The following is a 23,114-nucleotide window of genomic DNA, read 5'->3' on the forward strand; positions in this document are numbered from 1 at the left end:
AGACCTACACCCCTTCACTGACCTGTGGATCTCAAGGACTCTGGATGAGTTTTCTACCCAAACTCGGCAGGGAAAAACTGCCAACATTATAACAAAACTGTAATATTAAGGCGCTAAATTCTACTGAGTTGTTTGTATTCCTTTCGATCTCTCTCTTCACAATTCATCTTTGAGAACAGACGTTTTTTATTAGAGACTGGGTTGTATCTGCTCTTCTCTCAATAAATTATTTACTTTTTTAGGGCGAAAGCAGACGCCATGACACCATGATTCACTCATTCATGCCAAATGGAGCTTTGCCAACTGACCCCCATGGGCATCACCCTAAGCCACTTGTTCCTGTGGGGGCCAGGAGAGAAGTGGGCCCTGGAAGGAACCAGATCTCATGGAAAACGACAGCACTCAGATCGCGATGGGAATCTAACCTTGGGAAACGAAACTCGAGAACTTGGGAGTACTTTCTGAGCAGGGCCCAGATGAAACCCTTCTGTCATTTACCTTATTCCCTGGCTGCTTTCCGTCATGTCCATTTCTGGCAAGCGGGGATTCTTTGTTTTTCAACTCATTTTTACAGTTCAGTTGAAAGAACTACACGGATGTAGGTCATTCATCAACTGTATTTATGGCCACTCTCAAAGTCAGTCGATCACACAAACTGAAACACAGTGTTCTGGAGCTTACGGGCTGCGATGTTCCTGAGAAATTGTGAGGGAAGAACATGGGATAATTGGCAGGGAAGCAGAACTCGTTAGAGTCGTAGAGCTCTTTGCTGGGGAAGCCAAGCTTCCCTGCTATTGCCGCTCTTGGCAGTTGTTCACCTCCGTGATCCCCTCTTTTTATTGATCTCCAGAATTGGGAGAAGGAGCCTTCATCCCAGACAACGCTCTCTTGTAGGCACTGCGACAAATGTCGCCTCCTGTCCCTAGCCTGCTGCCTCTGTGCCCTTGAGTTCAGACACACCTACGCCACGTACCCAGGGGCCTTTGGTTTAGTTTAGGGATTTGGTCATGAGAAAATATCATCGTGATCGGGTTTAGCTACCCTTCCCGATCAGAAGCTCATAAACTCACAGAGGTTCCACAGTCATATATTAAAGTCGTAATAAAAATTAAACTGCAACTTTAATCTATTACGAGTGTAAAACCCAGTAGGGAGAGAGCAGATGTAAAGATTCCTGGCACAGAGTCATTGGGGGCACAGCACACAGGAGGCATTGTGTTAAAAGCTCTTTGTCAAAACATACTGTGAAATATTTTTTTTTCTGAGCACAGAATCAATAAATCCGAGAGAATGGCTGATCTTGAATCAACATGAATTGCTCGGTGAGATAATTAAAGACCCGAATCATTAAGGACTCAGAGCAAAGGCTGATATTAAAAATGAATCTGTTCTGGAAATGCACCACATCAGACTTTTTTGCATTTCGAGTCTGATAGGACCCACCCATGCCTCTCCCCTGCTCTCTCCATCACATCCTCACACAGGAAGACTTGGGCTCTGATTATGCCAGCACAATGAAATTGTTTGTCATCCTGAACACCAATTCTCATCGTGAGAATTACTGGTGGCAGCAAAATCATTACCATTCAAAATTGGCCGTGAAAGGTGCAGTCTGCTTTTGTAACCAGAGGCTCTTAAAGACCCAGTAAGCAATTTTCACAGGACAGTCTTAGAGCCCTGGGAATAAGTACAGATGGGGGCTCTTTAAAGGCATTTTTTTTTAAATACGGCAAAATAAGAAATTTTATTTGGACAAAACGGTATTGAGTAAAAACAGGTTTTCTTCCCATTCTAAGTGCCTCAACTTTCCTCCAAGAATTGACCCCTAGCAATTTTCTAAAAAAGCCTCTGGACACTTACTATGTATATAAGTGTATATATGTCTCTATTACCTTATTTTAAAAACATAAATAAGAGCATACACTCCACAGTGTTAACGTATAGTGGTCATTCACTAACATCACATCTTCACAACCATTCCGTATCAGTACACACAAAGTAATCTCACTCAGGACATAATATTTCCACGTATGAATGTGGCACCAATGATGGAACGTTCAAAGTGTAAATAATGTTTATTTCCAAATAGGCAGAATTGAGACCCAAAGAATCTCAGAAACACACTGTCCCATGGAGTTACTGCATTCTAACTTGCGGTCGCCCCTTGATGGGACTCGTGGCTGCCTCTATTACTCCAATCTGAAAAAACAGGGTCTGTTCCTCAGCTCTCTGGTCAGAGGTCCAGTTGGGGGATGATGGGACAGCCTGAGATACACCTGAAGCAGGTGAGGCAGGGTCATACCTGAGCCTCATCTCCTCCTGCAAAAGTGGACGAGTCTAAAGTTCCCACTATCGCCCACTCACCTGTTCTCCCGGCACCTGTCTCCCCATCCCCAGGCACCCCCCAGTCCTCAACCCTCTGTGACTTTCCACCACTTGAAATGGCCACCCCTCTCTCTCCCTATCAAGCCCAGGATGATTGAGAACAAGGAGAGAGTGAATCACTGTCCAGAGGAGCCCGGAGTGACTTTTCTGAATAAAAATATACATAATTCAGTGGCTGAAGAACTATTCCTGGAGATGATGAACAACGCAGTCTTTTCGAAAGGGACCCCAGTCAAGCTGCCATCAGTGAAAGAAGCTTCCCAGTTTGTGGGAAGGCAGGTGGCTGAGTGAAGGGAATCCTGTACTTATTACTGGCTTCTGGTGGCTCTTCCAGCATGGGAGGGACAGTCCTTCAACACTGAGTCCTTGTAAAAGATGCTAAAACTCAGGCATGTCTCTTGGTTCTAACGTGTCTACACTCAAGGTCACAGTTCTTGTACTGTGGCATTAGAAATGACTATTTTTAGATCACCTTTGGAAGACAAGGCTCAGCCATTTAGAAGCTCCTGGAAAATATCCCTCAGTTACAGACCTTGCTGGGATCTCAGGAGGCAGCTACTCTGTTCCCATTTCTCTCTGGAGTCTTTCCTATGAGCCACTCTACATAAAGGCTTGTCTGTTTCTACAGTGAAAGGAAACCTGTCCCAGGTTAACTCTGTTTCCTGAGTTTGGAAATCTTAACACCAAAAAAAATCAACAAAAAGCATAATGATGGAAAGGGATTTTGCCCAACTCCCAACATCTTCTGGGTATTTTCTCTCTCTCTCTCTTTTTTTTTAAATCATTATAGGGATTACCAAGGGTATGTATATGTATTTACACAAGAAACTGACGGAGCATCCCAGTGGTCTTTACATTTCGTGGCTATATGAAGCTGTTTGATCCGTACAGTGATTTGATTTTTTTAAATAAGCAGTTATTTAAAAAATATTTTAGGAGCACCTGGGTGACTCAGTTGGTTAAGCATCTGTCTTGGACTTAGGTCATGTTCCCAGGGTCCTGGGATCAAGACCTACATCAGGCTCCCTGCTCAGCAGGGAGTCTGCTTCTCCCTCTCCCTCTGCCCCTCCCCCTCATATACATGCACTCTCTCTCTCAAATACATAAATTAAATCTTAAAAAAATATATTTTAGAACAAACCCATTATTTACATCTTTTATTTAGACATATGAATCAATGATCTCCTATTATACTTAGAGATGTCTTTTAAAAATTCAGTCACCTCCCTCAAGGACACTTACCAAGGACTCATAACCTGAAAGGGCTGGAGTCCTATCTTCCAAAGAATTTGGCATCAGTGAGTGGGAAATACCTTGGCTGGAACTGCTTCTGAGATACTTGCTTCTCTAATGCACTGACCCCATGTCTGACCCAAGACAGTTTCTCTGCATCCCCCCAGCCCATCTGACCTCCCAGAGAGGCAGTGGGAGGTCACCGATCCATTGAAAGCTCCCGCAAACTCAAAGTACTCCACTCTCCTAGGAGGAGCAACAGCTTCTTAAAATACCAAGATGTCACAAACTTCCTGCTGTGGCTGAGTCCCTCCCCAGGAGCTCTCTGACTTGCCAGAAGCCATACCCATGGGCCCCTAGGCTCCGCGGTGTGTGTACTAAGGGCATCTGTGCACATCACTCCCATCACAGACCAGAAATTGCCCTTCCTTAACATCCTGTCCTCCTTATGGTTTATTTTACTTGTTTTAAAGGCATCAGATGCCACATCTGTATGCAAAGCAACCTCACTCCTATGACAGCTCACCTGTGCATCCTTTATGAGTGAAATATTGGGTTTAGTTGCCCTGAAATACCTCCGTCTCATTTGCTTCGTCACTAGGGGTCTGAATAAATGGTTATCCCAGACGTAATGAAAAGAAAGGTGTAATGTTGAATACAAATGTTTACTGATAGGTTAATTAGGAAGTGCTACAAAAAATACAAAAACAAAAACAAACAAACAAACAAAAACCCCTAGATCCCTAAATTCATTTACTTAATAATCATGATGAAAGACCTATTATGGGGGCGCCTGGGTGGCTCAGTGGGTTAAGCCGCTGCCTTCAGCTCAGGTCATGATCCCAGGTCCTGGGTTCGGGGCCCACATCGGGCTTTCTGCTCAGCGGGGAGCCTGCTTCCTCCTCTCTCTCTCTGCCTGCCTCTCTGCCTACTTGTGATTTCTCTCTGTCAAATAAATAAATAAAATCTTTAAAAAAAAAAAAAAAAAAAAAAAAGAAAGACCTATTATGTTCCAGGCATTGGGCTGGACCTTGAGGATGCAAAAATAGTAAGACAACGATCCTGTTCTCAAGGAGCTTAGTCAGATGAGACACATATGAGCAAATAAGAGCAGAAAGAACAATACAATCATGAGTGGGCACGGGCAGAGCAGCCAGGAAGACGGGCTTCACTCCCAGAAAGACAGCAGGTTAGAAAGAGCATCACAGATACAACTGCTGTATAATCTAGTATCCAACCAGTCCTTCTTAAGAGTGAATAAAACCGTATGATGTCTGAAATTTTTACTTGTGGGCTGACATACTGACTTATCAAGTGGGTAAGGCCCATAGAGGAATTCTGTTTAACAATTATTTTTTTTAAAGCAGAATTATCTCCAAAGAAATCAAAGTAACCTATATCTATGTATATTAAAACAAAAACATTTTAACTTCTTTCTGTTCATTGTCTGAATATCAAAAAATAATCATAGCATAATAATTAGTCTTGGCACATATTTGTACACTTAATTAATCTTTATTCACATCTGTCCCTACATGCATATCTGAAGAATGCACTTAGTTCCAAAGTAGATTTATAATTTTTTCATAAGATTTGCTTATAATCGTCTTACAATCGTCTTCACAGTTGTATTTTATGATCACTAAGTTTGAACCCATCAACAACCTTAACTAATTCTTCTCTAATGACCGTAATGTTTTTAACTTGGAAAATACTTCAAGTGCTCTAAGAGCTGTAAACGTGTTAAATAGACACATTCAAATGGCACATTTTTAGTCAAAATGTATAAATATTCCAGCCCCGATTTTTTTTCCACAGGTACTGTCATTTTGCTACCTTCCTTCAACAAATACCTTTCTTGGATTAATATTCTTAGAAGATAAACCTTGTCAAAGAAACTGTCCCTATTAATGGTTCTTTAAGTGCTGCTCCAAATTTGGACACTACAAAATAATCAGCCTTCCCAATCTCATTCCTTGTGGTACAGATATAAAATTATCCAATTAAAAATAGGAGCTCCAACCAAGACACTTCCCACAGATTGAGTTATTCCAAAGCACAATTCTAGAATTTCAAACTAACTCTTAGACACTATCAAGCTCTCCTCACCTCATTGTGCAACTTTCTTTCACAGCAATGCCTTTCAAGGATTGTTTTCAATAATTGCAATTTACTAAAAACTTCAAAAGTTGCTGTTTTTCACACTTTGCTCATGGAATACTTTGAGTCAAAATTTCCAACTCTCTTTGAGTCAATGCCGCCAACATATGGGGGATTTATATACAAAGAAGTGTGATACTATTTAGTATACTTACATTGATTTACAAAATACATCCTTCAAAGGCTCATACAGATCGAATATGCAATTGATGGAGCAGGTAGTTTAGGAAGAATAATTAATTCCTGTATCTGGAATACATGAAATGTAAGAGAATGGAGGAAATCTCTAACAAAAGGCATGGGATAGGAGAGCCAAGTGGCGCTGAGGCCTGAGATAAGTGGTTATTACAGAGGGACTACAATGAGACACTCTTTCTGGGAGGAGCACCATCTAATTTTCAGAGGCTACAAGCCTGCAGACCCCACAGCCCTGCATATGAGCAGAGGACACAGGCAGCCACACTGACGTCCTATTTTGCATCGGCAGGGTGGATACAGCGGGTGCAGGGGGAAGGATGCTGGTGGGGGAGTGCCAGTGGCCATCGGAGTGGTGAGCCTGGGTCAGGAAGCCCTCCCTGGGGTTGGGGGCTCCCAGCAATGTCCAAGAACCGGCAAGAAAGACAACACTAGGAGTTGTTGTCATCCAGGCTGAAGGCAGGCATTGAAATGGTGGGAACTAAGATAACAGAGTGGCAGCAGCTCTGGGAATGCCATTCTAGAGCACAGCCATGGGCAGGAGAGGAGCAAGAGAGGCTGGCCAGAGCAGAGTATGAGAGCCTGGGCTACAAAGGAAGCCAGGATTTTTTACTTCCAGATGTATAGTTAATCATCCAGACGTGGCATCAGGGGATCCAGTAGGATTCTAAATGCTTGCTTCGAAACACGAACCAGAGAGCCTCTCTACAACCCAGCCATTCTGGGGCCAGCCCCCCCCCCACCATGTGAGAGAGCAAATTGCGTCCATTCATCAGGGCTGCCAAGCCAGCTTCAGCAGCAACATGTCTTATTTATAAAGCCATGGATTCAGAGAGATAAGACGTGGTTTTAGAAACATCATCTTGGGAAATGGAGAGACTTAGCCAGCAAACACAGAAAACCCAACAGATTTCTAACATCTGTGCTCGTGCCATGGGGATTTCCACCGAGAAAATGCGGAGCAGCAAAAGAAACATGGAACCATGGGATTTCAGACCAGAGGCCATAAGCTCGTCTTCAATAAATGAACGAACAACAGTAAGAACCCCTCCATGAGTGCTCGCTTCGGCAGCACATATACTAAAATTAGAACCCCTCCATGTTACAGGTAGGCCCAGGGAGACCAGACACTAAGCTATCACAGAGCCCATCACAGGCAGAAAGGAGCCTGGAACTCACAGATTGTGACCCTTGTCCAGTGCTCTTCCCATTGTACTGTACAGCATTCCCAAATAAACTTAACTAATCCCCTCAAGATCTCCTTCAAATTTCCTTCTAGATGCCTGACATCATGTCCCACATGGGAACATGAAGAGGTTTACACCTAATAATCCCACCTTTCCTGGTGACACAGTCTGAAAAACATTTGCATTTCCATGATTCTAATGAAGAGGCAGGGATTTCCTCAAAAGGACAGAAGTTGAGTTTGGATTAGATGATTTCCATGCTCCTGGACTAAAAAAACAAATATTATTAAAATGCCTACCTACCTAAAGTCATCTACATATGTAATGCAATCTCCATCAAAATACCAACAGCATTTTTCATAGAACTAGAATGAAGAATCCTAAAAGTTGTATGGAACCACAAAAGACCCTGAAGAGTGAAAGCAATCTTGAAAAAGCAAAGCAAAGCTGGAGACTCCATAATTCTAGACTTCAAAACTGTAGTAATCAAAACAGTACTGTACTAGCACAAAAATAGACACACAGATCAATAACTCAGAATAGAAAACCCAGAAATGAGCTCAAAATTATATGGTCAATTAATCTTTGACAAAGCCAGAAAGAATATACAATGGGAAAAAGATAGTCTCTTCAACAAATGGTGTTGGGAAAACTGGACCACTTTCTGACCCCATACACAAAAATAAATTCAGAATGGATTAAAGGCCTCAGTGTGAGACCAGAAACCACAAAAGTCCTAAAAGAGAACACAGGCAGTACTCTCTTTGAAATCAGCCATAGCAACTTCTTTCTAGATACGTCTCCCGAGACAAGGGAAACAAAGCAAAAAATAAACTTGGGACTCATCAAAATAAAAATTAAAAAAGCTTCTTCACAGTGAAGGAAACAATCAACAAAACTAAAAGGCAACCTGTGGAGTGGGAGAAGATATTTGCAAATGACATGGCAGATAGAGGGTTAGTATTCAAAATATATAAAGAACTTCTACAACTCAAAACTCCAAAACCAACTAATCCAATTAAAAAATGGAACAGATAATTCTCCAAAGCAGACATCCAGATGGCCAATAGAAATATGAAAAGATGCTCATCACCACTCATCATCAGGGAAATGCAAATCATAACCACAATGAGATATCTCTTCATATCTGTCAGAATGGCTAAAATCACCAACCCAAGAAACAGCAGGTGTTGGTGAAGATGTGGAGAAAAAGAAACCCTGGTATATTTTTGGTGGGAATGCAAACTGGTATAACCATTGTGGCAAACAGTATGGAGGTTCCTCAAAATGTTAAAAACAGAACTACCTTATGATCTAGGAATCACACAACTAAGTATTTACCCAATGGGTACAAAAACACTAATTCAAAGGGATACATGGTCCCCCGATGTTTACAGCAGCATTATTTACAATAGCAAGATGCGGAAGCATCCCAAGTCCATGGATTGATGAATGGATAAAGAAGAAGTGGGATGCATACACAATGGCATATTACTGAGCCATAAAAAGAGTGAAATCTTGCCTTTTGCAAGGACATGGATGGAGCTAGAGAGTGCTGTGCTAAGTGAAATAAGTCAGTCAGAGAAAGACAAATATTATCTCACTCACATGTAGAATTTAAAAAACAACCACCATTTCTTCTCCTGAACTTGGATTCACTCACATAGCCCTCTTCCCCTCTGAGAGCCCTTCTGTTGTACCAACTCCCCGGTCCCTTCGGGACCCCCATCTTCCTTCAGCACAGGGGCATGAGGGCTCACATCCATCCTGCACCTGCCACTCCATGGCCCAGACATGTTTTCCTGACAGTCACATGCAGGGCTGGCCACACAATCTGCTGGTCCCAGCGCAGAATAAAAGCATGCATTCCTTACGCAAAGAAAACAGGGGGAAAAAAATGTTTCCATTTTGTACTATGTCTCGTTCAACCTGTCATGGTGTTTTCTAATCTGTTGTTTAAGGTCATGCTCCCTTGGTCATGCAGATACTCGCCTGCAGGCTACATGCAGACCCCAATGTCCCTGGGGGTCCAGCCCACACTGCTAAGCTGTGTTCATGCATCTGACCCAACCCCCTGCCCACAGGCCCAGGTCCCCACCAGCTGGGACCAAGGGAGTGGGCAGCCCAGAAACTCTCTTGGGAGGTGGCAGAAGGTGGAACCCAAAGCCTCTTGGACTTCACTGACAAAACACAGATTCAAAGATTATATTATTAAGAATTTTAAAATGGCAAGTACAAAGCATTTAACCCCAAGTGTGGGGCCCTCCTGAGCGTAGGGCTCTGTGTGACTACACAGGTCACATACTGATGAGGTCAGGCCTGGTCACGTGGCTTTTCCCCCACCCTCCCCTTCCACCGGGTCTCTGCTCAAATGTCCAAATGTTACCAGATATGTCTACCCTGACCACTTCATATAAAATAGCAAACCACCTACCTACCTTTTGGCATTCTGTCTCTCCCTTACTTTTGTTATTTTGCTCAAGAGACTTTGTCACTACCCAATAGATACTTATTTTATCAATTGTTTGTCCATTGTCTATACCTTCCACTGCCATGTAACTCTTCTATAAGGGAAGGCAGTCCATAGTATTCATGTCTGTATCCCCACTGGTTAATCAAGCCAGATACATGGCAAGGGCTCTATAAGTGCATGCTGAGTAAATGAATGAATGGTTAGCATGATGTATAATGATCAGTGCAGACCACAAATGTTGTAGAATTTCAGGAAAGAGTGAAAGGGCCTCTGGAGCAGCTCAGATTTTATAGGGGAATGATTAAAATCCAAAAGTGCATTCTTTGAGGTTTATGCAGAATGCTCTGGGACCCAGGGAGTGCCCCCATGGAGGAGACACCCTAAGGGGGAAAGGGTGGCTAGGACTTAGCTGATGGCTGTGCTGGTCTGGGGGCAGGGTGGGGGGAGTGGAAACTGTGCTCCAGGTTGATGGGCTGGTACAAAGACAGGCATTGTAAGGAGCTTGCGTGGGACAGTGAGGGGTTTACTCTGACACTCTAAAAGTAAGTGACTATATGCCTGACAAGGGTGAAAAGAACATTGTTGAGATTGGGAAAACACGAGCACCAACCTGAGGTTGGAGTTCACACATCCTATGTACACGGCATGAGAAAATTGTTTTAGCCTGAGTAGAGAGCCTGTTTCTTTTAGTAAGTCATCAGAGAGAATTGTGGTCCAGGAGCATCTCAAACCAAAAGGTGTCATCTGACATATTCAGAAATGTACTAGTGCGTAGGCATTTTTTTTTTTTTTTTTACAAGCCCTGTTTTTATCTACTTGGGAAATTAGAAGCAATGAAGTTCATGGTGATACCTTCTGGATTTTTAATTTTACAAGGCTCAGCTTGCTGGCTTTAGTGCATTACATGTTTCTTTAAATCAAATAAATATTTGTACAACATATAAATTAATGAATGGATAATTTCTGAAATTAATGCTTTATTTTCTACATGATTCTATTCTTTTTTTTTAAAAGATCTTATGTATTTATTTGAGAGAGAGAGCACAAAGATGTGGGTAAAAGAGGGAGAGAAAGAAGCAGGCTCCCCGCTGAGCAGGGAGCCAGACCTGGGACTCAGTCCCAGAACCCTGAGATCATGACCTGAGCCAAAGGCAGCCACTTAACCAACTGAGCCACCCAGGAGCCCCACATGACTCTACTCTTTATGAACTTCTATGGATTCTCAAATTTGAGTGCTAATAACCAGTTGTTACTTATCAAAATTATTACAGTTGTAGGGGAGGTGGGTGTGGGAATGGATGAAACAGGTGAAGGGAATTAAGTGTACGCTTATCACAATGAACACTGAGCACTATGAATTACTGAATCACTATATTGTACACCTGAAACTAATATAACACTGTATAGTAACTCTACTGGAATCAAAATTTAAAAAAAAAACTATTAAGAAAAACCCCAAAACAATAAAAAAAATGTTTACAGTTGTTCTATAATGTATGGGATATTTAAATTGCACACATTTTAAAGAACTCATTAGAAATTTAATGAAAGATGTTAAATTTCATCTAAATTGGAGAGAATGGAAAAGATGATGTTTAGAAAGGTACTGGGAAAATCTTTAAGTCAAAAGTGATTGTATTAAAAACATAGTTATAAAAAGTAAAAACTGGGGACACCTGGTGGCTCAGTTGCCAAGTGTCTGACTCTTGGATTTGAAAAGGGAAATCTGTGTTCTAACGTGGCTGGACAATCCATCAGGGGAATCCCAGTCTCAGCCCCAGGGCCATTTCAACTCCCCACCTCCCCCACCGCCCCAGCTCCTGCCCCACCAGCCCCAGCTGCAAGACTGGCACAGATATGGAAGTAAAAGTGTATAAACTACCCCCTTTGTTTGTGCTTGGGGCTCAGATCTTGGGAGATTACTCTCCTCCAAGCCTGCCAGCGTTAAATAAACCTCTGATCCTCCAAAGTCTCCAAGTGCCACTTGGTTCTTTGGCCAGGATCCAGTCCAGGTTCCATAACAGTTTCAGCCCAGATCATGATCTCAGGGTCATGAGATTGAGACCCTTATCAACCTGCTCAAGATTCTCTCTCCCTCTCTGGTCTGTCACTCTCTTTCTCTCAAAAAAAAAAAAAAAAAGTAAAAACTATTACAAGAAACAAAGGAGAATATTATACAATGATAAGACAGTCAATTCACCAAGAAGATATAAACACCACACATGGACAGAACAGCAGAGCTTCAAAATACACGAAGCAAATATTGATAGAACTGCAGGGAGAAAAAGGCGGCTCTGTGAAAACAGTAGGAGACTTCCATACTCTAATCTCCATAGCAGACAGAACTACCAGACAGAATATCAGTTAGGAAAATGGAGGACATGAGCAACACCAAAGACCAGCTGGACTTTACACACACAAACACAGAATGCAATCCAACAAGTGCAAAAGACACATTTTTTCCCAAGTTCACGTGGAACATTTGCCACCATATGCTATGCAAAAAAACAAACAAAAAACAAAACAAGACAAAAAAACAAGGCTTAATAATTTTTAAAAGGCTGAAATTCATATAGAGTATCTTTACCAAGCATAGTGGAAGAAAACTAGAAAATCAATCACAGAAAGAAAACTGGAAAATTCATCAAAACATAGAAATCAAACATCACTTTCTTAAACATCCATGAGGTCAAAGAAGAAATCACAGGGAAATGAGAAAATATCTGGAGACAAACAAAAATGAAAACACAGCATACCAAAACCTATGGGATGCAGCAAAAGCAGTACTAAGAGGAAAGTTTATAGTAAATGTTTACATTAAAAGAGAAGAAAGTTCTCAGAAAACATGATTATATATTAGAAATTTCATAGACTTGAACCTGGTAAAAGTGGTTCATGTTTATAATGGACCTTGGTTTTCTTTTTTCTTTACCTTCTTAGCTCTCTAAAGCCCTTTGTATCTCAATGGATTTTCCAGTGGCAGGAGGGGAAAAAATAACAATATGTATTAAATTATTGGCCTGGAGGATGACAAAACAGCAGCAGCAGAGCCCAAAGTACTGACTCCCTCCCCCAAGACTGGACCCAACAGACTAAACCCTCATAGACTGGACACACACACACACCCGAGAGATTGGACCCCTTACATTTTGGACTCCCATAAACTGAACTCCTCACAGACTGGACCCCCTCAGACACCAGACCCCTCACAGAATAGACCCCCTCACAGACTGGACCCCCTCTCAGACTAAACCCCCTCACAGACAGGACCCCTTAGAGTCCGGACCCTTCACAGACCAGACCCCTTCATATACTGGGCCCCCTAACAGGATAAACCCCTCATGTCCTACCCAAGCTCCTTAATACTTCTCCCTGTATCAGCTCTTCAGCCTGGAACATACCCCACACCCCACCTACGACCAGCGTAACCATCTGGCTTGTCCTAATCATCATCTACCCAGGTTATCTCCTCCACACAGCCTTCTCTGTGACCCAGAGTCCCTGCACAATCCCCAAGGGTGCAGCGGTTGTGTGTCATGATGGCTCCTCCACAAAGAAAACCACTTGAGAGACCAGCCGTGCCTCCAACCCCTTCCCACCCACCCAATACTAAACAGAAGTCACTAGTCCCTAGGTTCTCAATTAGTGTTTGATGTGAACAAAGAGAAGATTTTGGAAATTTATATGTAAATAAATTAAGGTGGCATAGGCAGAATCACTTTTGTCTTCATTATTATGCTTGGCTACTTAAAAGACTTTCTATTGGGAGTAATAATTTGTGTTCTAAGTACAAGTGTTTCTGGGAACACACTGTATGAATTATGAATACAATTTCCACATGAAGCTAACACTGGCAACCCCCACAAACAGGGAATGGTACAAACAGCCTCACACAGACTCCAATGGAGTAGATTAACCATATTTTTCTCTTGGAAGCTATATACATTTCCATGTCTTGGACTACACAGGAATCTAAAATTTTTTATAGAAAGTGTATTTAATTATTAGTGTTTCAAACTCAGCAGGTAAATTCTAGATACTTTAATACTATCATGAAATAAAATATTAGAAATACTTGTATCTTATGTGGAATATACGTAATGAAACATATAATATTGGTAAAACATGCTCATCTATTCCTTCATTAATCAACAAAATTATTTAAGAAAGAAACATGATCCTTGCTGTGTATGTTGAGATTAGTTTAGTGATTTCCTGTGATATTATTTAGTAAACTTCTTCCCCTCGCAAACCATAACAAAATACAGGGTACTTTCTAGTTAGCTCTGTTTTTAAAATACTTCTTGAATCATAAATAATAATTTTTTCCTAGTAAACCAAAACTATTCACATTAGTATTAATTACAAGATATTTTTCCTAGAAAATATCAGCAGTGGATGGTATTACGTTGGCTAAGTGCATTTTCTAGGTCACTTGCTGGCTTGGGTAAAAGATCCAATCTCTCTGCTCAAGTCCTTCTTTTAAATTTGGTGGCTCCTGGGAGGTCTGGGGGACACAGTTGGTTAAGTGGCTCCTGGGAGGTCTGGGGGACACAGTTGGTTAAGTGTCTGCCTTCAGTTCAGCTCATGAACCCAGGGTCCTGGGATGGAGCCCTGCATTGGGCTCCCTGCTCAGCAAGGAGTCTGCTTTTCCCTTTTCTTCTGCTCCCTCCTCACATGTGCTCGCTCTCTCTCGCTTGCTCACCCTCTCGCTCTCTCAAATAAATAACTAAAATATTTTTTTAAGTGGCTCCTAAGTTTTTTGTAAGGGTTAAATGAGTGAATATATGTTAATCATTATCCCTTTTACATGTAATTATATTAATGGAACAAATACATATTAAATGCCTACCATACCGTGCGAGCACTGTTCTAGCAGAGAACAAAAAGATGAGAGAAGTTTTAGAGGGTGACAAGTGCTATAGAGAAAGAACAAGTTGGGGAGGGGGACAGGGAGTGAATGTGAGCATGGCGGGACGTGGTGGGGGTAGTAGCTATCTCATACAGGGGACCTGGGGAAAATCTCAATGAGAAGGTGCTTCCTGGCAAAATTTTGATGATTTCCTTCATTCCAGGCAAGGATGAAGTTCTCAAAGGGAAAGCGTTCCACACAGAGAGAACACAAGGACAAAGGCCCACAGTGGTGCAGGCTTCACATCTTTGAGGACCAGCAAGGAGGCCAATGTGGCTGCAGGTGAATGAGGTCACAAGAGGGAAGGGGAAGATGAGGTCCGAGGGGTGACCTGGGGTGCAGGACACACAGTGCCCTGAAGGTTGTTCTAAGGACATGGTCTTTTACCCTGAGATGGGGAGCAAATGGGAGTTTCCAAAGTCTGGCTGATCTGTTAAGAAAGAACGGTGAGGTGGTGAAGGTTGTGGGGAGAAAGCTAAGTTTTACAGACGATGGTGGCTTGAATCAGGGTGGTAGCTGTGGAGGTGACAGGACAGTGCTTAGATTGTCAACGGTCCTAAGTGGGGACCATGGGATTTGCCCATGGTTAAGGATTGTGGGACAGAAGTGCAAAAGATGAGTCAAGGATGACTATGGCTTTTGGCCTGAGCGACTTATAAGAGAGTTGCCATTTGCTAAGATGAGCTAAACAGCAGGAGAAGCAGATTTTGTGTAAAATTCAGGAGTTTATTTTGGATCTGGTAAGTGAGTGATGCTTATTACACAGCCAAGTGGGACTCTTGAGCAGAAAGTTAGATATACATGCATGGTTTCAGGGGAAGAGTCCAAGCTGATGACAGAAATTCAGGAGTGACCCATATATAGAAATTTAAGTCTTACTGAAAATATGACATAACTCAATAGGGAATACAATATTTTTTAGGAAAAAATTAGTCATTCTGATCTATCCTTTGAATTATACCAGCCTGAAGTATATTTTACATCCTACGCTGGTATAGACATCAAAGGGGAGGGGTTGAGGGGTGTCCTTTATCATCTCCAAATATATGGGCTGATATTCCATAACCAAAGTCAGATAAGGAATAAAGTCTAAACAAATGGACTTCTTATCTGTAATTTATCTCAATGTCATCCTGACCTCATACTATCTAAAGAAGAATGGTCCAAAAATTAGCATTCTAGAAAAGAAGATCACTCTCCAAAAACCCAAATAAAATCGTAAATATAGACCACCATAAACAATCAAGTGTCTTCTGCCGTAGCAGCAAAGGAACAAATATGCTACAGTACTCAGAATTGAAATAGCAATTAGCTAAGTAATAAAATTAGGGTGTTGAGCATCTCCTGTTCCATCTAGCATCAGTGCCCAAGATGATGTTTCCTAGGAAACCAAAAACCTCCCCAGCACAAATGTTGTGAAATAAGTCCCCCCCAAATGTTGCATTCTAGACACTCCCCAAGGACTTAGAAACAAAATCAATCAGATCAAGTCAGTTAAAAAAAGACAGAATACATTAAACAAAGAAATAGAAGACTTACACACTGAAACTATAGAATGTTTAAAAAAAATGAGAGATCTAAGTAAATGAGGGTTTGACCATGTTTATGGGTTGAAATGTTTGATTTTTTTTTAAGTTGTCAGTTGGTTGCAAACTAATACACAGATCCAATGCAATCCTAAACAAATTCCCAGAAGCCTTTCTGCCAGATAGATAGATAGATAAACTGATTCTGACATCCATATAAAAATGCAAACAATCTAGAATACCCAAAGCAATTTTTTTAAAAAGATTTATTGATTTCAGAGAAAGACACAGAGAAAGAGAAGCAGACTCCCCACTGAGCACAGAGCCTGGGGCTCTATCCCATGACCCTGAAATCATGACCTGAGCTGAAATCAAGTCAGATGCTTAACTGCCTGAGCCACCCAGGCACCCCTAGAATACCCAAAGCAATTTTAAGAAAATAATAACAAAGTTAGAGGACTATGATACCTGATTCAAGACCTATTAGAAAGCTACAGTAAATGAGATGGTATGGTATTGACAAAAGACAGATATAGAGAGTAACGGAACAGAATTAGTTCAGAAATTAAATCACCCTTATATGGTCAACTGTGGTCAACTGATTTTTGACACAAGTACCAAGGCAAGGAATTGAGAAAAGAAAAGTCTTTTTAAGGAATGGTGTTGAATATTGGATATCCCAATGGAAAAATAAAAGAATGTCATCCTTATCTCATACCATACATTAAAATTAACTTGAAGTTTATCTCACAAAAGACCTAAGTGGAAAAACTAAAACTACACAACTTCTAGAAGAAAAGAACATTTGCAAACTTAGGGTAGGCAAAGACTTCTCATACAGGACTTTAAAAGCATGAACCAGGGACGCCTGGGTGGCTCAGTTGGTTAAGCAGCTGCCTTCGGCTCAGGTCATGATCCCAGCGTCCTGGGATCGAGTCCCACATCGGGCTCCTTGCTTGTCGGGGAGCCTGCTTCTCCCTCTGCCTCTGCCTGCCATTCTGTCTGCCTGTGCTCACTCTCTCTCTCTCTCTCTCTCTCTGACAGATAAATAAAAAAATAAAAAAATAAAAAATCTAAAAAAACAAAAAGCATGAACCATAAGAGAAAATAAACAAATTGATGAGTTGAACTTTATCACCACTAAAACTTTTCCTATTCAAAAGTCACCATGAAGAATTAGGTGTTGGTTTCTTGGGTATGACACCAAAAGCATAAGTGGCAAAAGAAAAAATGAGCTGATCTACATCAAGATTAAAAACTTTGAGAACACCACTGAGAAAGTAAAAGGACAACCCACAGGAAAAGAGAGAATATTCTAATGTATCTCTAAGAAGGGACTTATACTAGAATATATACAGAAGTCTTACAGCTCAAAAAAAAAAAAAAGGCAAACAACCCAATTTACAAATGCATAAGATATTTGAATAGATATTTCTTTGAACAGATACACAAGTGTCCAATAAGCATGTGAAAGGATGATGTACATTAGTCAACAGGGAAAGGGAAGTCAAAACTGAAATGAGACATCGCTTTATACACGCAAGGATGGCTATCGACAGAAAGACAAATAATAAACGAGTCCTGGAGAGGATGTGGAGATGTTGGGATTCCGATACACAGCTCATGAGATCATAAAATGGGGCAGTCTCTTTGGAACACAGATCAGGAGTTCCTCAAAATGTTCAACATCGAGTTACCCTTTGACCCAGCTGTTCCACTCCTTGGTATACACCCAAAGGAAATGAAAACATATGGTCACACAAAAATTTGCACATGGAAATGTCTAGCATTCTTATCATTAATAGCTGAAAAGTAAAAACTACCTAAATGTCCATCAACCAATGAATGGATAAGTAAAAATGTGATATATCCATATAATGGGGTATTATTTGGCCATAAGAAGGAATGCAGTATCAACACATGCTACAACATGGGTAAATCCTGAAAACATTGAGCCACATGAAAGAAGACAGTCACCAAAGACCACACATCATATGATCTAGAACAGACAAACGCATGGGAACAGAAAGTAAGAGGGTGGGGAGGGAAGAACTGCGAGTCACTGCTGATGGGTATGGATCTCTTTCCGTTGTCCTCTTTTAGAACATAAAGTATTCTAAAATTAGATTGTGTGATCACTGTTCAACCTTGTGACTAAAACAAAAACCACTGAATTGTACACTTTAATTGCATGAATTGTATGGCATGTGGATTACATTTCAAGAAAGCTAGTTTTTTAAAAAAAGCTCTATGAAGAAAACAAAAAAGCAATGGGAGAAAAATTCATGTTACATGTATCTGACAAAACATAGAATAGATAAAGAACACTAATGACCCAATAATATGATGATAAACAATCCAATAAAAAGTGAGCAAAAGATCTGAAGAGACACTTTACCAAAGAAGATATGCCAAAGGCCCATCAGGATATAAAAAGGTGATGACCATCAATTATCAGCAGGGAAATGCAAATTAAAACTACTGTGAGATACGAGTATACACCCATTAAAATGGTTAAAATTGAAAACACAAGTCTGAAGTGTTGATAGGAATGTACAGTAGGAAGAACTTACATACACTATAGACAAAAACATAAAATGGTAAAACCACTTCGGAAAACTAACAGTTTCTTAGAAAGTTCAACCTAATCCCTACTCCATGGCCCACTCATTCTGCTCCAAGCTCTTCACCCACAGCAAGGCTCTCCATGAATGTTCATAGCAGCTTTGTTCATAATGGCCCCCAAACTGGAAATAATCCAAATGTCCAGCAACAACAAATGGATAAAATGTGGACTAGTTGTAACAATGGAATACTACTCAGCAGTGAAAAAGAATGAACTACTGATTGTACCACCACACAAATTAATGTCAGGAAATATGATGAGTGAAATAAGCCAGAGACATGAAGTGTACCACTGTATAATTCCATTTACATCATATTTTAGAAAATGCAAAAGCATCTCTAATGACTCTGAGTAGTTGCCTCCAGGGTCGGGGTAAGGAAGGGAGCGAGCACATCAAAGGACAAAAGGGATCTTTGGGGTGATGGAAATTTTCTGGTTTTGATCATGGCGGTGCTTTGGCCAGTATGATTCGCTCTCACATTCATCACTGAATTGTTCACTTCAAATGGGGGCATTTAATTGGATGTAAATTATACCTTGACAAAGCTGATTTTTAAAAAAAGGAATGAGAACTAATGGAGAAAGAATTTATACACAAGTTAACAGCTGGAAATTAGCAAATCCAATGTTTGTGTAAATAGCGCCCCTAAACTTCTCAAGGGTACATGTAAATCGTGTTCTCCTTAGACATTTTAAATGTTCCTTGCCTCTAGATCTGGATTCTGTAACTAACTTGCCTCACAAACCTCATATGGTAACCCAAGAGTTAATTCTAGCCCAACTCCTCTGGGTTATTACAAATTCTGAACAAATGTGAGGACATTTCAGGATAACTGCGAAAAAGAGATAAATCTCTTACAGAAAAACTCAGGAAAGGGATGGGGACAGCTGTGCCCCAAGAAGACTTCCAGACTTTGTCCCCAGGTTCGTTCCATCCCGGACACTTTTATGTTCTCATGCTGACCTCACTTTATATAAACTGCTTCTGGTAAGGACACAATCAAGTTGCTTAGAAAGTTAGAATTTAAATCTACTTGAACTTCATCTCACAAAACGAAAGACCATCTGCAGAGACACTAATGAAATGAGACAGATGTCCATAAAGAAACAGTCTGTATTGAGAACCTGCTATTTATGGCACTCTTCATTTTGAATGCATTTTTATTTTTTATACATTTTTCCCATTCAGAACTCACTATAACCTTCTAATGTAAATATTATGATGATGATGATGTCAATATTATTCTTTCTTTCCATTAAAGAAACTGATACTCAGAGAGGCCCAGTTACGTGCCCAAATTCACCAAGCTCGTAAGAGGCAAGAGCTGAGATTTACGTAATGGGGATGATTTCAACTGACTTATTTAGCGACATATCCATAAACAGAGAACTTAAAGCAAGTGAATACATATAGCCTGAATTCCAATACGAATGCTTTTTTTTTTTTACATCACCAATAAAAACACATATTTAAATATTCTACTGACATTCCGTGGGGCTTTTTCTTGTCATTAAAATGTCATATTGTTCCTACAGGGAAGTCAGCATTTGCTGAGAAAGTGGTTCAGCTGCTTCTTTGAGAGGAGACTCTATTGTTAAAAGGAAAACCACAGCCCCCAAATAGCACCACCTAGATTAAGGCCCCAAGTTAATAAACCAAGACTTAATTAAAAACCTAATGGCAGTTTCAATCCCCCAGGAATGTAATTTTTAATCAGTCAATATAGAATTTCCTGGTCAATACAAGGAAATTTATCGATAAACCCCTTCTCTTCCCTTTAGGAGGGCAACCCTGACTAAACAATGCATTTCTTGCTAATAAATTGCTTTTTTTTTTTCCTTTTTCAATTCTCTCTCTTTGCCTTTAAAAACCTTTCTTTTGTTAGCTCTGCAGAGCTCTCTGCTTGCTAGATGGGAGGCCCGCCCAACTCGTGAATCATTTAATAAAGCCAACTAGATCTTCATATTTACTTGGTTGAATTTTGTTTTTTTAACACTATATAAAACAAAGTCATGTGAGCTTCTAGGGAGCATCCCAAATTTAGGGAGAGCTACTGCTCTCAGGAGGAACCAGAGTGTGACAAATTATTAAATAGTATAGCAAGAAACCAGGAAAGATGACATTTAGGTAGTCAATGAGAACCAGCAGTCAAATCTGCTTAAACCATCAGTCTTATGGGTGACACTGACACCCAAAGCTATAAAACTGGTCACTGATGTAGGAAATAAAGGCAAAAGAAAAAAAAATTATACTTCCTTACTACTTCTAGCCCACTGATGCATCCTTAGAACAGGGAGTGAACTTCCTCTAGGAACTCGGCTGCCTGGATCTTAATACTTTGCTTAGGCCAAGAGGTAATCTTAGCCCGACCCCCCAGGATCCTGGAAGTCTACTTTAACATAAATTCCTTTGGAAACTTCCTTGTGTCTACCACCTCTCCACCAAGATAGGCAATCACTCTCCAAGCATATGATTCCGATATGCATCTGAAGAGTCTCATGACTGAGTGTCTACTAAACAGTCATAAACGACCTTTTTCTAACAATAGCCAGCCCCATCAGGGTCCTGGAATCCTTGTTTCCAAAATAACCTGTAATCGGTCACCCATCACAACCCCAGGGCAGCTCTTTCTGCCCAGGGGTCCTATCCGGTGCTTTAATAAAACCACGTCTCTGCCCTGAAGACATCTCGAGAATTCCTTCTTGGCTGTTGTCTTTGAACCCCAACATTTTCCTACATTGGTCAATACCTAGGACGGTCACTTGACAGAGAAAAATCATCCACGTGCTTCTAGTCTGGATACTTTTTTAAAATGTTCATACAAAAATGTTCTATAATGTCCTACCAAAATGCTCATGAAAAACAAAAACAAAAACCTACTAATGGGGAGGGCAGGCTCATTTCATTTACCAGTTTATGTGTTACATTTACATGTGTCTTATATGTTTGGGTCAAGGTTCCACCTGAATATTCAGCTTTCTTATTTCCTCCCTCTTCTGGTAACCTCTGGTGTTACTGGAATGCAGAAATCATCTGCTGGGGGTGACGGTGTCATGGTCTGACCCAACTAGACTTGTCTCACGCCTGGCACGAGTTCTAGTTCAGTGCCATGTGCATTTCTGTGCCGAGAGAGCAGCTGGAAGGACAGAGCCCACAGCCACCATCTGCTGCCCTCCCCCAGCATCCCTCGAAATGAAGACAAGGTGGGAGTTTCTCCTAGAGACGGGAAGGCTGTGTCCCTCGCAGTGGGCCCACGGAAGTGTTTTCAGGAAGCAACATTTGGAGTTCGAGCATGAAAAAGCGAAAGAGACCTCTGAGGGGAGGCGCCCTGCAGTGGCAACAGGGAGCTCTACGGTGAGGACGAGCGATCACTGGGCCAGAGCAGCAGCTACAGAAACAGACCCAACGAGGCCCACAGACTCCCGTGGCTGGCCCGCCAACCAGCAGGGCACCCACATCTCCTGGGTCGCTGCTCCCACTCCCACCACTCACCTGGCCTGCTACCTCAGCTTCCTTCACCGGCCAGCACCCCCTCCTTTGAGTTTTCGATCCCCACCCCCCAGACCCCCTCCACACTCCTCAGGCAAAGGGGGTACTTACAGCTGCATGACCAAGTACAAGTGATTGGGGCTTTCGTAAATGTCCTCCAGAGCGACAATGTTTTCATGCTTAATCCTGAAAGAGAAAAAAGCACACACAAACAGAACAGTGAGTATAATGAGGCATGAAAACTTCTTTAAAACGTCTTTAGAGCAGAAAGTTCTAAGACAGAATCCAAACTCCTTAAGATGACCTTTGAGACTCTGCACAAGCTTGTCCCCAAATTGCCTTCTAGACCTATGTCCCAACATTGCTCTCCAGTTCTTCCTGAGCCGCCATATTTCCCCACATGGCATCCCCAGGTTAGCTATTATTGCCCCTGCCTTCATTCAGTTGGATCCCAGCCATGGGCCAACTCTGTAAAAATCCTCTTAGACCTTTTAGGGCCCAACTCTACTGCTGAGCCCCATGGACAATGTCATCGCTCCCTCCTTTGGAGTACCACAGTGGCCCCACAGTGGAGTACCACAGTGAACAGGCCAGGTCACCGTCTGCTCACCAAGCCCAGCCCCCTTGCAGACTGGGCGTTCCAGGGAATAGCTTCACTGTCACGTCCATGACTCCAGTCCAGGCAGAGGAAAGCCAGACTGACCCCCCTCATCAGGGTTCAAAGGTCAACCCAAGACCCCAAGCCAACTAGACTGATTCCAATCAAAATGTAGTTCCCAGACACAGAACCAGCACCTCCTGGGAGCTTGTTAGAAATGCAGATTCTCAGGCCCCACCCTGGTCAAACAGATCCAGAATCCCTGGGGGCAGAGCCCAGGAGCTGGTTCAGTAAGATCCTGAGATGATCTGTATGCACAAAGCAGCAAT

At 41.6% G+C, this 23,114-nt stretch overlaps 1 protein-coding gene across 2 annotated transcripts in view; it reads right to left on the reverse strand.

Annotated features, from left to right (window-relative positions):
- The window catches only part of CAMK1D (calcium/calmodulin dependent protein kinase ID), a 431,780-nt gene that overhangs the window by 144,803 nt on the left and 263,863 nt on the right, over window positions 1–23,114 (reverse strand). For both annotated transcript variants that reach the window (XM_047741034.1, XM_047741035.1), the window contains exon 3: window positions 22,299–22,373. In XM_047741034.1, the coding sequence (XP_047596990.1) occupies window positions 22,299–22,373 (75 nt within the window). The remainder of the gene's footprint in view (window positions 1–22,298; window positions 22,374–23,114) is intronic.

Source organism: Lutra lutra, chromosome 8, assembly GCF_902655055.1.
Source record: "Lutra lutra chromosome 8, mLutLut1.2, whole genome shotgun sequence".
Lineage (NCBI taxonomy): Eukaryota > Metazoa > Chordata > Mammalia > Carnivora > Mustelidae > Lutra > Lutra lutra.